A 17,608-nucleotide genomic window follows, 5' to 3' on the forward strand; every position below is an offset into this window, starting at 1 on the left:
TGACCACACTGTAAAATATCCTGTATATCAGTAATAGTTGTAAAAATTCATCTAAGATAAATCTGTTACATACCCAGTGAACCATACATTTATTCACTGACTGTAGCAGTTTGGTTTATTTCTGTGCAGGCAAAGGAAGAAATACATAAATTAATTGTGAAATATTATATTACAAAGTCCCTGGCTATAGCCAAAGCACTTGCATTTTCACATACATTTTACAGTTTACTCAAAATTCACTTATCATTGAAGTTATCACTTACACAGTCATACCAATTGTCCCAACAATTTTCCATTCTTTTCTCATTATGGGTAAACATGACAAAATTGTTGTCTGTGATAATCACACCTAAGCTGTGTGGTGGATAGACTTGAGGGGGAAAACCCACTGGAATATTGCTTTCATTGTAGTTTTCATCAGAAACTCTAGCCATATTATCTGGTACATCTAGTGTATTTTGTAGATGTACAATTACTGACTGATGTACCTAATAAATAAATGTGAAAAAAGTACATTCACTAAAAAAAAGATGTCAGGATTTTTATTTTATGGCACCTTTAAGATATTTTAAGTGCTAACCTCTACTTTAAGCTCATTTTCAGAATCTCATACTGCTTTTTACAAATGACATGCAGTGTTAGAGGAAAATCTCAAATAGTTTTATTTATCAAAACAGAACTCTGTTTAGCAGTAAACAATATGAAGCTCTAAAAAGATATCTTTCAACACATCAGCACAATCTTAAAAATGAGCACAACCTTATGCATACAAGTGATTAAATGACACCACAAGTCCACTATAAAAACAAACTGTTTGTTTTGTTAAGTACACATAGTAAAAAAGCAAAATAATCATAACAAGCATACATTCTCAGTTGGCAGATTAAAGTAAAGTCATGGTGTAACAGTTTTACAATAAAAATGCAATTTCATATCAATTTCAGTATCAGTGAATGTTTTTTTTTTTTTTTTTTAAATACTGTGTTAACCTCCACTCTTCTAGTTGATGTAGCCTTCAGGTTTCAATAGGAGATAGTCTTGTAGCATCTTTGGGACAGGAAGCTGGGGGATAAATAAGTAACAGTATTTCCCAAAGTGCTTTCTTAGTGCAGATCTACACAGGTGCTGCAGGCAGCGAGGTTTGTATTCCAGTGCAAAAAGAGAGTCATAGAATGACCTGTAAAGCTAGAGAAATTCATAAACGTGTTTTACTTTTATGTGGCACAATCAACTCCATAATGCATACTGAAGAGTTTTCGAATTCTCTAAAGTACCTACTTTGAAAATGTCTTCAGGAATAGCTTCAGCCCATTTATATGTTACAGGTACAAGCGTGTAGGAGTTGAACATAATTTCCACAGTTTTTGGAGCAGCTGCACAGGCTGTTAATACCTTTAAAACCAAGATAAACACATAAATAAAGCATGTCTAAGGTTAATTATATTTTAAATATTATAGTGAATATTTTTTTTAACGTTTGAGGTAAGATGAGAGTCTTTGTTCACAAATGAAGCAAATACAGAAACAACTATTAAATACCATTTCAATTACAGGTTACCAACCTTCAGCAATGCCTGTGGCCATACTTTAATGGCTCCATGGTTTAACAGGGTCTGAACCACAATGTCTGGCTGCCATTTCTGACGTAATATAGCGTTTTGGAGCACGTTTGACAGTGGTGAGCAACCATTGTAATCGATGGCATTGATATCTGCCCCATGATTCAAAAGAAGCTGCACCAAGCTGATCTGGACATTGCGGGCAGCCTTATGAAGAGGAGTGCGATGTTCATTGTCAGCTTGATTCACGTTAGCACCATAACTCAAAAGAAGACTGCAGACTTGAAGGTGTCCCTCATCCTGATCTTCTTCCGGCATTTGCTGAGCTTCCAAACATGCAGCACCTAATGCTGTTTCTCCTGAGCTGCTGGTGTGGTTGATGTTTGCTCCATATCGCAGGAATAGCTGGGCATGGTATGGCAGGCCATGCCTTGCAGCCACAAGTAATGGAGTGTCCTCTTCTTCCTCAGTAGGAAGGTTTACATTAGCGCCATGACGCACCAGGGCCTTGGCACAGCTGTTTTAGATTATATCAGTTTGATCAAGGTCAGTAAGTATTTCCAGTATGTTGTACTGTGTAACAATTACAAATATAGTGTCTCTTCTGGGCTAAAATGAATGCAGTCATGTATTCACCAAAATAGGGACATTTTTTATGACATTTTAGACGCATGCTTTTCTTTCTCTACCTGAAGTCATTGGAACAGAGTACTCTGTACATTTAAGTAAAATAGCACAGCATCTACAACAAATCTTGTGCAAAAATTCATGCAAATTGAATTGCCAATAAATACTTGTGAAAAACTGCAAAGGTGTAAAGAAACTCTGCATCAGAACGCTGTACAACAGTATACCACATTGATCTAGATCACTCTGCATTTGCCAAATTTTTTTGTGTTTGTGTTTTTTGTGTTTTATGGAAGTATAACAAAATTCACTTTTCCAGTATGTTGTGTTTTAAGTGTGGAACTACAGTAAATGCACATACAATGGGCCATAACAGAAAAACACATAACAGATTAATTGAAATAATTTTTTTGAATGCTTAGAAGTTAATGAACTCCTACCGGAGTGATTGGGGTGTCCTGCACATATGTAAAGGTGCCAGTCCGTCCTCTGTCAGCTGATTGGGATTGGCTCCATGCTCTAGGAGTAGCTCTGCACATTTAGTGTTTTCATTTGTGCATGCCTCATGAAGTGCCGCCTTTCCTCCTGCACTGAGATTAGGATGTGCTCCATTCTCAAGCAGGTACAGTAGGCAGTCAGTAAAACCCTGTGCTGCAGCAATGCACAGTGGACTCGTCAGCTCCCGCTTGTATTCCAAAGACCAGAGGCCTATAATGGGGTGTAATTATTTTCTGTCAGTTCATTAATTATCAGTTAAATGCTATTGTAATTCATGCTATTGTAATTTATGTGCAGAACTTGTTATCACTGTTCAACAGATGGCTTTACAGTTTATTATCTCAAATTAAGTGTCCACTACATACAATTCATGCAGGTAAGCATGAATTGTATGTAGGTATGCAGGTATGCAGGTAAGCTCATGCCTCTCATGTGTTTGCAAATTGGTTGTCAACTTGAGGATCAGTATTAAGTCCAGCACTACTGTCTGACTGTTTGATGTAGCCACAGCATGTCACACTGTAATTTCAGCCCAAAACAAATTTCACTCCAAAATTATGGAATGCCATTCAAGGCCAATATTACATACATAAATTCAGCACTATTCATTATTTAAGAGTATCATCCATTTCAGTTGAAAAGCACAAAGGAGGCAGCATCTAAATCAGACAGCGAAAATTTCAACAACTAAATATTTTATGTATAAATTATGAACAATCATCCAAGCAAACTTGCATGTGTGGTTCCAAGCATTTGATCGCTGTTATTCATGTGCTTTGACCCATAGCATGTTCTAGTAAAGTATTGCTTAGTCTAGTCTAGTTTAGTCTGTTTGAAGATCTCCCGACCCTATGCCTGATTTGACCTTCAAAACACACCCTGCATCCAGCTCTCTGCCTCATACTTGACAAGGTGTGGATCAGAGGTTAATGGTAAATTACTATTCCACACTTTATGTGTACACTACCATCTAGTGTATATATTCCAAGAGACCCCTGCTTATGAAATTAGTGTCCTTTTTTTGGACCGTAAGAAAAATGATTAATTTTTTTTTAAACATTTTATTTATTACATTTTTGGAATAACCAACTGCTAGTGTATTTAGTTCCACAGGCACTGCACAACAATGAATGATTCGGCTAATCTGAGCTGAATTATGCAGCAGTGTTGAAATATGACCCTGTTTTATAATATGTGCAAAAATAATCACATAATCATGACAAAAGAAGTGGATTTTTTGGGATCATGTACCATGTATGCATTTGGAGTGCTTTCTTCACAGGTGATTTGTTACCAAATAATTATGGCAGTTCAATTTGCATTAATTTTTGCACAAGATCTATTATAGATGCTATGCTATTTGATTTTTTACCTAATAAAAAGAAATGAAAGTTTGCATTAGGTACACAGTTAGATTGACTATGATGTGGAAAAGTAAATTTAAGTATGTTTTTAACTTATGACTTTAATACTGCATACTTAATGGTTTCCTTTATCTTCGATTCCATAGTTAATCTTTGAACCAGTAATGCTTTCACATATTATCACATTGTCATTACATTTTGCTTCAATGTCAAATCCAGTCTTGATTAAACCAGACCACAGGAACACATCACCCCCACACTTCAAACGTTACACTGGCTCCCTGGTTGTTTCTGTATACAGAATAAAATACTACTTCTTGTCTTGAAGCCTTGCCCCCAGCCTAATTCTTGGCCTCTTCCTTCCTCCTTTTTTCATACTTGCCTACATGCACTCTCAGATCATCAGATACTTATCTGCTCATATCCAGTGACTGTATACTGCTTGCACCATAGGAGATAGGGCTTTTAATGTCGCTGCCCCAAAACTGTTCAACAGTCTTGCTCCACACCTGTACCTGTTTTCCAACTAAAAACCCATCTTTTCCACCTTGCTTTTCCACCCACCCAATGCATTCTGTCATAGTGTGCCTTCTAAATTTTAGTTTGCTATACATTTCATCTAATAGTTATATAAACAATACAGTTATATTCTTTTCCACCTTGCTTTTCCACCCACCCAATGCATTCTGTCATAGTGTGCCTTCTAAATTTTAGTTTGCTATACATTTCATCTAATAGTTATATAAACAATACAGTTATATTCTTTTTTGCTACATTTTCTTTTCTAATTTTATTATTGTTCATTATTTATTTATCTTTATTTAAAATTAAATGTATAATTTTGATTATCATCATCATCATCATCATCATCTTCATCAATAATCATCTTCTTCTTCTTGTCTTCTTCATCCAGCTCAAACTCACCACGTTTCTGTGCAGTCCACCTCAGCTCATCACTTTGGAACACTAGAATCTTATTGAGCTCAGCAGGGTCAGAGAAGCCATCCTGTATGTCCCTCCAGTGGTGACTGAGCATGTCGACCAGCACGGGGGGACACAGAAAGTCCATCCCTGGCTGCTTGCTGCTTCTCTTCTCTTTGTTACTTTTAGCCTTTATACGATTTAAAGAACACCATTTTGTGTCTGTGAGGCATGTAGATGCAGCTACATGACCCATAATGTTCGTCTTTCCATCCTGTGAGATCATAATCACTAAAGAGAAAGCTTTTCAGTCTGTGTGATTGGTACCTGGTTGTCTACATGGCTATTTATATTCCCATTGTTGTCCTACATTGTGTATTTTTAGTTCACATGACGTGACTGTAGGAAGGTCAAACAATTCCAGTGACAGACATGGACAATCATTTTTACCATTCAGTGCTTTGTATTGGAAACAATATAAAAATGGGCAGGGCATAGTTATAAAGATGAAAGGTTAAGTGGAGTGCATTGGTGCTGATATCACCCCTGCATTGCTCTAGAAATAGTAACACACATGTGAAAAAAATACCAGTGGGACAGAAATGTCCTCCAATCAGATTGGCCAGACAGCTGTTGAGGAATCTGGACTGTGATCCTGGCACATATGCAACATTCTGACCCCTCATTTAAGAGCCCCCAAAATAGTCAAAATCACATTCCAGTGGAAAGTGAAAGCCAATATTTGACTTCTAATTGCTATGCATAAGTAAAATTATAAACAAATGTTTTGTTTTACACAGAGGTTCAATTACAGTAACTCATTACCCATGACACTAATGGACAGGGTCATAAAAATGGTCATATTCTATTTTTATCCAGAAATTTTTATATTGCCAATTAAACAGTCGAGACCTTTCTTGCAGTGACTGCATCATCATATCCTGTAATGAACAGCAGTGTTCCCTTTGCCACTATGAACATTTTGGCACTAAAATACAGGCGTGACAGTAAATCTGAACCATCTATTAATGGTATATTCCAGGCATAGTATGGTACCTTAAATACACTATATGGCCACTTTTTGTGTATTTTGAACAAGCCATTCCAGATTTAGTCCCCTGTTATAATAGCGTCCACTTTTCTGGGAAGGCTTTCCACTAGATTTTGGAGTGTGGCTGTGGGGATTTGCCCATTGAGCCACAAGAACATTAATGAGGTCAGGCATTGATGTCACTCAAGCAGGATTCCAGTTCATCCCAAATGTGTTCAGTGGAGTTTGGGGTCAGTACTCTGTGCAGGCAACTTGAGTGCTCCCAAGCCACCCTTGGCAAACCATGTCTTTATGGACCTCACTTTTTCAGGGGCAAAAGTTTGGGGAAGGCCCACATGTGGGGGTTATAGTCAGGTGTCCACATTCTTTTGGCCATATAGTTTACTTCTGTCTTATTGGAATCAAGTAGGATGTGGAAGTTACTCAGCATCCAATGTCTAATATCCTTTACACATTCCTCAACTATGTTGAGCTGGTGTCCATCATTTGGCTTTGATGCAACACAGTGTGCATCAATCAGTATAGAAATTGTCTAGTCTGTCTAGAAGAATATTGTGATCTATGGTATCAAAAGCTGCTTTGAGATCACGTAGCATGAACAGGGGGACACAACCCTGATCAGAAGCCAGCAAGAGGTTATTTACGACTTTAACCAGTGTTGTTTCAGTACCATGACTGAAAAAAAAGTACTAACTGTGATTCCACTGCACGAACATGTTTGTTTATGTAATCACACCCATGAACTTTTCCACATTTTGTAGTGTTACATCCTGAAACTGAAACGGACTTAATTGGGATTTTATGTCACAATACTCCCCACTGAAAGTATTACAATGGCAAGGCCAATTCTTTTGTTGTTGTTTTTTGCTATGCACTGAAGACATTTGGTTTTGAGATCAAAAGATGATTATCAGAATTTCATCTTTCATTTCCTAAGCTGCTAGCTGTCAATCTAGGTTGGATTACTGTAATGCATTACTATCTGGATGTTTAAGTAGGTGCATTAAGTAGGTGCACAAACTCCAGTTAGTCCAGAATGCAGCTGCAAGAGTCCTTACTAGAACCAGAAGATATGACCACATCACCCCATCTTATTCACGCTGCCCTGGCTCCCAGTAAAATTTTGCATTGATTATAAAATACTACTATTGACCTATAAAGCACTGAATGGTCTCGCGCCACAGTACATGGGCAAAATTTTGGTCTTTTATGATCTGCCACGCCTTTTTCAATCATAAGGTGCAGGCTATTTGTTGGTACCTTGAATAATGTAGGTTACAGCAGGGGAAGAGCTTTTTCTTACAAAGCCCCACAGTTATGGAACAGCTTTCGTGTTCGGGACTCCAGGCTAAAAACATATTTGTTTAGTCAAGGTTTTTGTGAATAGTTTTTTTCTTAGGTAAAGGAGCAGATCTAGAGGGTTCACAGGCATAGTGTTGTAGTGAACTGGGATGTTTGGATGCTGTCGTCCCCCCAATTTCACACCTTCACCCAGGTTTGTTGATAGTGGAGTGGCTGGCTGCCTTATGTCTCAGGGAGCCCTCATGTCTGTGTTACTTTCTGGCTCTCCCTTTCAGTTATGCTGTCATAGCCAGTCTTGCCGAAGTCCTTGCTTGCACTCACGCAAAGTACATTGTCCTTAACCATTATGGTACAATAAGCATACCTAATAATCTCTGCTCTCTCTCTTTCTGTCAAGCTACACATGATACTCCTGACCTAGCAGTGATCCTGACCCCTTCTGCTCTGCGGACCTGCCTGATCCATCCTGATGCTTACTTCTGCTGGGAATCCTCATCAGTTGGAAATTACATGCTGATGATGATGGCCCCGCATAGTGCAGCCTAAAGATCATCGAGATTACTGAGGATGGTACTACTTAAAAACCATAAAGATGGCTTTGGACCTCAATTCATATGAACAGTTATGCTATGATGGCTAGGACTACAATAGATTTAGGACTACAATTACCACAAACAGTTTTGCACTCAAGTCTCCATCCGTGAACAGTGGATAAGTTCCACTGTTACACAACAGACTTCATGCAAAAACTGTAAAGAATTTTCCTGGTTACACAACTGCACTATTTGACTAGGGAGTATTACCACATTTATAGAAGGGATTTACTTATTTATAATCACACTATCCGTTGTTACCCAGATGAGAATGGGTTCCCTTTTGAGTCTGCTTCCTTTCAAGGTTTCTTCCTTATATCGTCTCAGGGAGTTTTTCCTTGCCACCTTCACCTTCCTTGCTCATTAGGGACAAATTCATACATTTAAAATCTATAACCTGATTTCTGTAAAGCTGCTTTTGGACAATGTCCATTGTTAAAAGCGCTACACAAATAAAACTTTAAGCTGTTCTTTGCTGTTTTTGTGTGTATTTTAAACTGTGGTAATCATTTTGACCCATAACACAATGGATGTAACTTTTTTCCCCAACATAACAGGACGGTTAAGTATGTGTAATGCACTACAGATGAAGATCAAATATTACAACATGGACAATATTGGCAATATTTGGCTGAAGTGGATGTATTCATCGTAACCACATATGCCATATATAAAAAAATAAATAATAATTAATCTAATTCATTACATTACATATTACACTGAAGCAAAAAATCTTACTGATGAAAAATGTGTTAAGGTAGATGTTTACTACAAAGACTTAGATACACTACAGTATATTCGATACTCTATACGCAAGTTACATTCAAATACAAATCCCATCATTAATACACACTACACTGGCTTTGCTGAAAATAAGTTTGATATGTGAACTTTGAATTTTAATGATTGTTTTCATGAAATCAGCATTTTTTATTTTCTTTTACAATATTGCAGCTCACTGCCAGGTCAGCCAATACATGTTTTGAAACATGCAGTCATCCGTAGCAAAATGGTAAATTTTTAATATTTTAACTGAAACATGCTTCAAACATCCTTCAAATTCTAAATGTCCCATTACTCAAACTATCTGAAGCCAACAGTAGTTGTTAGTTAGTAGCCAGTAGTCCAGCCAAGAATATATATATATACACTGTCCCCTCCAAACATTTTGGAACAGCAAGACCAAGACATCTGTGTTTGAGATCAAAAGATGAATCTGGGATGATAGATCAGAATTTCAGCTTTCATTTCCTAATATTTACATCTAGATTTGTTAAACAACTTAAAACATGGCCCCTTTGCATCTTTTGGCACCAAACTTTGTACCCATATAAATATCCGAGAGAATTTCTATAATAATTTAGGATAATTTGGTGGGAAGTTACCACTGTTCCTTTCATGATGGTTACAGGCTGTCGGGACACCACTGCTATCTGGATGTTGATGAGTGTATAGATGTTCCTAGTGTGTGTAGCACTGCACAGCACAGGAACCTGACAGGGTGCTACAAGTGCCTTTGTGACTTTGAGTATGTCTACAAAAAAACAAATAGACCAAGACCTTTGATGATGTGGATGTATGTGTGTAAGGAGCAGTGTCAAAACACCCGTGAGTTTCCATTGATACTCTGATGGCAAGCAGGTCAAGAACCTCGGGCATGACCTGAGTAGTATTGAACATGAAGAGAAACACTCACTCTCTTTACCTAGGCTGCATGTTCAGTGAAAGTGACTGACAGGAAACAGCATCACACTGGAGATGGACAGGCAGCTGGGCCTCACTGAATCTGTGGAGAATTCGGAGCCTCTGGATCTCTCATCCACATATTTATTAGAGGCATACCAGATGTTTCTCTGGTGTCCATGCCAGTCTCTGCTTTATACATGGGATGTATGTACATTACAGTTAATGGTCGTCTGTTAGACATGGATGAGGCCCAACACAAATGCAATGATGTTTGCTCTCATGCCTGCCCTCTAGTTGGCCCTCACCAGTGAAAAACAAAAGGTTAGCTATACCAATCAAACAAAATGCAAGGGCAACCTAGCTAGCCCTGCAACCAAATGCCATTAAAAGAGAACTTTTGAGTAAAATTGAATTTTAGAAGAAGAGTAATCTTAATTGGTCTCTTTAGGACTGGCTGATAATGGCCTTACTAAGCCACATCATCTACATTGTCCAAAAAAACATACCCCCCACCTGGTAAAACCAACACTTATATTTATTCCGACAGATTTATCACATTTGTATGCCTCCAACAATAAGTAATGTATACAGAATCACAGACTTTACTGGCATAATTTGCATAATAACTTGACTAATTTACACATTAGACATTTGAAAAAGCACTGCACCACAACACAAGCTAGTGAGAGAAAAAGAGTACTGGGGAAATCTTCAGTCTCCTCTATATAACTGGAGACTGAGTGCTGTAAAGATGGTTGTAATAAAAAACAAACCAACAAAAAACTACTACAGCTAATATATTAATTATATTATCAGCAGTACACTGATTTTGAAATATTTACATAATTTTCAGAATGTCAGTATTTAGTATTTCCCCTTTTTACTGTAATGGCAGCGCATTTGAGTTGGTTTGGACTCCACTAGTTTGTAAAACCTGATGATTCATGTTATATCAAATCCATTGGAGTCTTGTCTGAACACATGCTTTAATGAAATGGATAAGACGCAGGGAAAATCTCACATTTTGTACAACACAGTTAATATGGTCAATATCACAAATTTGCTTACATTTAAACAGTGCAGAATATTGAATATTAAATATTCAAGATATTGAACATTTACTTAATTTGTTTTAAATAATATTTCAAAATTGTGTGGCAATGGTATTCTACTACTCACCCACCAACACAGCTGGTGGAAGCTGAACAACGGGGTCTTTCATCCAGTCATCATTGGACAACTCAATAACAGCATCTGGGTTTTCTTTGGTCAGATCTCTGAGGAGGCTTTCCACACATTTGAAGTCCTTCTTGTCCTGGGCATCTTTTATTGTTTGTACAATTTCTGAGTGAAGTGGGTAATCCACCTGTGTTGCTGAAGACATTATTTTACAGCTATACTTTATAGTACCTTTAATACTTAAACATTATTAATTACCTAATAAAAGTGAAATGGTTCTTAACATTGTGAAGGTTTGTTTTCATTCTCTAGACATGCAGCTAAGAATAGAGTGAGCGGACTGTCAGCTGAGAGGATGTCTTAAAATATCACTGGTCTAGTTTAGACTACACAAGTGCTGCAATGTGCTGATTATAAATGCTCTAGATGCATATACAATCTTTACCTTTGCCTAATAATTCACTTTTCACAAGTCATGGCACCACTGTTGTACTCAGAATTGCTTAGTTGTAGTGAATTTACTTGAAGCATGTGTTCCAAGAACAGTTTTGATAAACAGGATTACAAATGCCTTTGCTCATACATATACTGTAAGCACAATACATCATTTTATTTTATTTTGTTGTAGAACAAATAACCTAGAAAATATGTAGAACAGGGTAAAAACCTGGACAACTGTGCATCGCTTGTCTGTTTACATGGCAGTCATTTTATAGACGTGCCCCAGCAGCCCTTCTGTAAACAGAAAACTATACTACACTTAAATACAGTTGACAATAAACTCATCATTTCCACACTACTAATTTGAGTGCAAATTTAGCATCACAGCTAGTGACTAACACAATGTCTGGTCACATTACAATGGCAAGAAAATGTATGTGAACCTTTTGGAATTTCATGGTTTTCTGCATAAAGTTGTCATAAAATGTGATCTGATCTTCATCTAAGTCAAGCGAATTGACAAATATAATGTGTCTAAAATAATAACACAAAAAAAATCAGATCTTTCATGTCTTTATTGAGAACAACCAAAAAAACCCCATAGTGCTTTGTAGGGAAATAGCCCGTGAGGTGTGGAGCACAGACATACAGGAGGCCGTTTGTCAGGTGGTCAGGGAAGTTTGCTTTTATTTTTTTTCCTTTTTCTTTTAGGGTTGAGGAGGTGTGTGTGTGTGTGTGTGTGAGGCTGGTGTTGCAGAGTTCTTCCGGGGTCGTGTCGGAGCTTCCCGGAAGCATGAGGGCTTTCTCTTGCCATCAGGCAACGCCGCCGCGTGTGTGTTCAGAGAGCAGAGGCCTCGTCTGAATCCGAGTTGTCTGGAAGAGAGGAGAAAAAAAAAGAACAAACACACACACAGCGAGAGCGAGAGAGAGCGATTAGTAAATGCCAAAGTCAAACTAATGACGAGTATTGGGAGAAGCGATGAGCACATGTAACAAGAAATACTTCTCCCGGAACGAGCGGAAGAGTGGCCTCTTATACTCTTCCCTCGTCTGCTGGATGCTGGATTTTTTCAGATCGGCACACCAATCACTGGCCGGAGGTGTGTCGGCGGCTCTCCCCCACCATCACGTGCTTTCTGTTTGCCGTCGGTTTTGACGCGGGGCTGTCCCTTCTGTGCCTGTGCGGTAGTCGGGGATGGAGCAATTTTAATACCTTGCGCGCTGGCTGTCGGTCTGTCGCGACAGCTTGTGGAAAAAGTATGTGAACCCTTGAGTTAATGACCTGAAAAAGCTAATTGGAGTCAGGTTTTAGCACACCTGAAGTCTCGTTAAGAAAATTAGTTTGGAGGTGTGGACTACAGCTACTTGACTGATAAAAACCCCTCAAACTTTTGAAATTTGCTCTGCACAAAAAGCACACAATTATGCGAGCCATGCCTCGCCAAAAAGAGCTTTCAGAAGAGCTACGATCAAGAATTGTTGATTTACATAAAGCTGGCAAGGGTTACAAAGTGATTTCAACAGTTAGGCAAACATTTTACAAATGGAGACACTTTGGGACTGTTGCTATTCTACCAAGAAGTGGGCGCCCAGTCAAAATGACACCAAGAGTACAACGAAGACTCATCAATGAGGTAAAGAAACAACCCCGAATGACAGCCAAAGATTTGAAGTCATCATTGGAACTGGCTAACATCTCTGTTCATGAGTCTATGATACATAAAACATTGAACAAGCAGGGTATCTATGGCAAGACACCACGAAGGAAGCCACTGCTTACTAAAAAGAACATTGCTGCACGCCTGAAGTTTGCAAAAGAGCACATTGACATTCCACAGCGGTATTGGCAAAATGTTTTGTGGACTGATGAAACTAAGATTTAACTATTTGGAAAAACCACACAGCACTACATCTGGTGTAGAAAGGGCATGGCATATCATCATGAAAACATCATCCCAACTGTAAAGTATGGTGGAGGAAACATCATGATTTGAGCCTGCTTTGCTGCATCAGGGCCTGGCCAGCTTGCCATCTTTAAGGGGAAGATGAATTCCCAAGTATATCAGACAATTCTTGAGGATAATGTGAGAATGTCTGTACGTCAGTTGAAACTGTGTAGAAGTTGGGTGATGCAACAGGACAACGACCCAAAACACCGGAGCAAGTCCACAACAGAATAGCTTCAGAAAAACAAAATCCGCCTTTTGGAGTGGCCAAGTCAGAGCCCAGACCTCAACCCAGTAGAGATGCTATGGAATGACTTGAAGAGAGCCATACACATGAGACGCCCAAAGAATATGACAGAGCTAAAGCAGTTCTGCCAGGAAGTATGGGCTAGAAGTCCTCCTGAACAATGTGCAGGCCTGATCCACAGCTACAGGAAGCGCCTGGTTGAGGTTATTGCCACCAAGGGAGGGGGGCATCCAGTTATTACTTCTAAGGGTTCACTTACTTTTTCCACTGCCATTTTGAATGTTGAATGAGTGTGTTCAATAAAGACATGAAAGATCAGAATTTTTTTGTGTTATTTTAGACACATTATATTTGTCAATACCCTTGTCTTAGATGAAGATCAGATCACATTTTATGAAAAATTTATGCAGAAAACCAAAATTCCAAAAGTTTCACATACTTTTCCTTGCCACTGTATATAAAGTAACAGAGGGCAGTCAGGGGCTTTTATTTAGAGTTAAATTATTATTAATTAAAGCTTATTCTCTTGATAAGTGCATAGGATAAGCTGTTCAAAATGTATACATACAGTATAAAAAATATAAAGAAGGCACTGCTGACATCAAATGTCAAGCTGTTTGCAGCAAAGTACATTACTATGGTAAAGAATATTCTAACCAATACGAAACTCCCTTTCTCTCCCTCTCTGAATTTGAAAGCAGAAACACTGGACATGTGAGAACACAAATGATCTTAGCTTATGGCACAGAGCAGTGTGGATAAAAGTCACCATCTTATTTGATGAAGATCCCATTCCTGTCAATGTCTAAACCATGACTTGTTCACGGTCTAGAAAGTCTGTGGAGTGAACCTAGATAGTCTGCGGAGTGAACCTAGATAGTCTGCGGAGGACTTGTTCACGGTTTAGAAAGTCTGCGGAGTGAACCTAGAAAGCCTGCGGAGCACTTGTTCACAGTTTAGAAAGTCTGCGGAGGACTTGTTCACGGTTTAGAAAGTCTGCGGAGTGAACCTAGATAGTCTGCGGAGGACTTGTTCACGGTTTAGAAAGTCTGCGGAGTGAACCTAGAAAGTCCGCGGAGTGAACCTAGAAAGTCTGCAGAGGACTTGTTCACGGTTTAGAAAGTCTGCGGAGTGAACCTGGAAAGTCTGTGTAGGACTTGTTCACGGTCTAGAAAGTCTGCGGAGTGAACCTAGAAAGTCTGCGGAGGACTTGTTGCCGGTCTAGAAAGGCTGCGGAGGACTTGTTCACGGTCTAGAAAGGTTGTGGAGGACTTGTTCACGGTCTAGAAAGGCTGCGGAGGACTTGTTCACGGTTTACACATTGACAGGAAAGAGATCATCCTCAGGCAGGTCTTACTGGTTACAGTCTGTGACTGAGGGCTCTGTCACGATCGCAGCAGTACTACAGTACTAGTTTTCCCTGCCCTTGGGTGCTACACTAGCACAATTTAACACTCCAGTTGCATACATAACGCACACATATCCACTCCATTACTGCATCCTTCTCCCATATCCCACAATAAACACACACAGACTCCAGATACATTCACCAATAAATGTTTATTATAGTTATAGTTGGGAATACAAAACACAAGTTAATTCATGTATGAAAATGAACATTATATATATTATGTTATATATGATGAATATTGATAATTGTGTATATATGCTATGATACTGAAGATTATATGTTGTTATGTATATTGTTATTTATGAAATGTTATTGTTTTAATACAACGTGGAGGAGTCCATGTGGGTGGAGCTTCCGGGTTAAAAGCCAGGCCTGTTCGATTGTTCAGGGTAGATTGTAGTGATGGAAAGCTCGCATCAGTTTACTGACTTGGAGCTTTGAATCTTGCTTAGCAAATTGAACAGATCTTTTTTCGAGTCATTTCATTAATTTCAGCAGAATATAGTTAAAATGTTACATGTTAAATTCCCCAACATATTTAGTACTTACATAAACACTGATTACATTTGGAATAAAAAATAAACTATAGGCTAATGCAACCAAGGCCAAATTATGAGAAACAAAAATTATTAATTAATAGCTTAGCTGGTCTTCAGGGTATGCAGTCTGTTAGTTCACCTCACCTCCCTATCCGAGTTGTTCTTTATTTTGTCATGTCGCATTTGTCACGTATGTTCCTTTCTCGAGTCTTCGGGTTCGAGTCATCCTTTCATCCTTTGACCGCCCCATAGACTGAATGTAGTGGGGCTGTGATGTGATGAATGAACGATTGAAACCCGAAGACTCGAGACTTGAACTTATCATTTCTGTTTCCGGAAGTGCATGGTGCATTGCCTATGCATCGGTTACCGGAAGAACGAACAATTCGAATCCGAACACTTGAGACTGCACTAATCATTTATTTTTCCGATACTGCATGGTGCATTGCCTATGCGGCAGTTACCAGAAGAACGAACGACTCGAACCTGACAATTCAAGACGTGAACTACTCATTTCTGTTTCCGGTACAGAACAGTCTGTTGCAGCGCATGCGCGATCAAAAATGAACGAATCACTCTCTGAGACAACTCATTGTTCCCAAGTCATATTAAAGATTCGTTCAGAATGAATGACACATCACTAGTGGATTGTAGTTTACTTTTGCAGTGTGAGTATTTTGTGTGCGTTTACCTTTCTGCGGAACACATACACATACATATACATATATCTGTCGTCACATCGATGTACATACTTTTGTGCACTTTTGGGGAATTGTAAATAGACTGTAAATAGGAACACTGTCAATAAAACACCTTTACACAAAAGGGCTATTACGGCCTTGCCATCATTTTTCTTGTGCGGGAGCAGCCTTTCATCATGCCTCATCACACAGTCTGATGTACAAGTATCGTACAGTGTGATAATGTTGTATAGCAATGAACATGCTATTCATCCTGTGCAACAAAAAGGTCACATTTATACTTGTGCAAAAGTGTGTGAGTGTAGATGTCTGTGGTGTACAAAATGCTACTTATGAACCATTCTCACTAGACTGTGTCTAATATTGTCATAAATTTCATACCTGGCCAAGACTTCACCTCAGGTGTAGGTGCACATACAACAAAAATGAACCTTTTCATGTCAGTCAGTCAATCTGATCATTACAAAAAGAAAGTGGTATTTTTCTGGAAAAGAGCCATGAGAAGCAAAAACACATAACAAAGTCTGTGTCAGTGAGCTTTTATTAATTGCTGAGGACTGAACACCAAAAACCTATTTGCATACCTTATCCAGGAAATATTAAACCCTGAGAAGTAGGTATTTGCAGATATATGTAGACCCCATGATCTGTTACCAGTAGTAGGCTAACTGCTAATTTTCTTAGGTTAAGATTCAAGGGTTCAGATTTTTTTTTAAAAAGGATCAGGTTAATTTGAAGTAATTTGGGACCATGCAGCTCTTACTTGGGTGTTAAACCACCCCAACCCTTATTCTAGACTCAACAGATTGGCCATTTGTCTCCTAGGTTTTGATTTTAAGACATTACACAGAAAACTCACTGCAACATTGCAATTGGTATCTGCAAGTTATTGTGATAATACACCTGCTCCATACAAAATGACCTGAATAAAAATAGATTTTTGTTTAGAGGTGTATGGTGTCATCAAAGATACACTCCAACAATTTGACAGTAGACCTTCCAACAGTATGACCTCCCACACACAGATGAGACAATCGACATATAAATCTGGAATGATTGATAGTTTTGAACTCTCAGGTATTAACCGACACAGCCTGCAAGCCCTACCCCTCACTCCATCTCATGTCCTCTCCACTCGACTCGTGAGGTGCCTTGCTTTCTGTGAAATTTATTAATGTTGTAAGACCTCAGCTCTCAAGCAGCATAAGATATATAGCATAAGATATAGAGCATAAGATGCCTCAAATCATGAGCCCACATGTGCAGACTTTGGGGCACCTAGCTAATTACAGCTCATGGCTGAGTGCTTCGTTCTCACTGTCTCACTGTCTGGTGGCTGGCCTACAGGATGAAAGCCCTGACCCTCAGCTGGTAACTTTGGAAAAGGGGGGTGACTCACCCAGACAGACCCCAAAGAGAATCAACACAGATGAGGCCTTTTGTTCTCTTACCCAGTTCACTCAATCTTTATCACATCAGTCACACTGTCTGCATCAGGACTTCATATATTCTAAAAGAACAAGGACTGCAAGAATAATACAAT

At 38.8% G+C, this 17,608-nt stretch overlaps 1 protein-coding gene across 3 annotated transcripts; it reads right to left on the reverse strand.

The window, feature by feature from the left end:
- Window positions 1-528: 528 nt before the first annotated feature.
- Window positions 529-11,104, reverse strand: asb18 (ankyrin repeat and SOCS box containing 18). Of its 3 annotated transcripts, none has more exons than XM_017462001.3 (5): window positions 10,781-11,104; window positions 2,627-2,894; window positions 1,563-2,076; window positions 1,279-1,392; window positions 529-1,185 (listed from the first exon to the last, which is right to left on the reverse strand). In XM_017462001.3, the coding sequence occupies exons 1-5, from the start codon at window positions 10,983-10,985 to the stop codon at window positions 1,000-1,002; spliced, it is 1,287 nt and encodes a 428-aa protein (XP_017317490.1). In that variant the 5' UTR covers window positions 10,986-11,104; the 3' UTR covers window positions 529-999. The 3 variants fall into 3 exon arrangements, with proteins under 3 accessions (XP_017317490.1, XP_017317491.1, XP_017317489.1); XM_017462002.3 differs by lacking the exon at window positions 10,781-11,104 and adding an exon at window positions 4,973-5,300 and having other exon boundaries at window positions 529-1,062; XM_017462000.3 differs by lacking the exon at window positions 10,781-11,104 and adding an exon at window positions 4,973-5,300.
- Window positions 11,105-17,608: the final 6,504 nt, after the last annotated feature.

Source organism: Ictalurus punctatus, chromosome 6 (genome assembly GCF_001660625.3).
Source record: "Ictalurus punctatus breed USDA103 chromosome 6, Coco_2.0, whole genome shotgun sequence".
Lineage (NCBI taxonomy): Eukaryota > Metazoa > Chordata > Actinopteri > Siluriformes > Ictaluridae > Ictalurus > Ictalurus punctatus.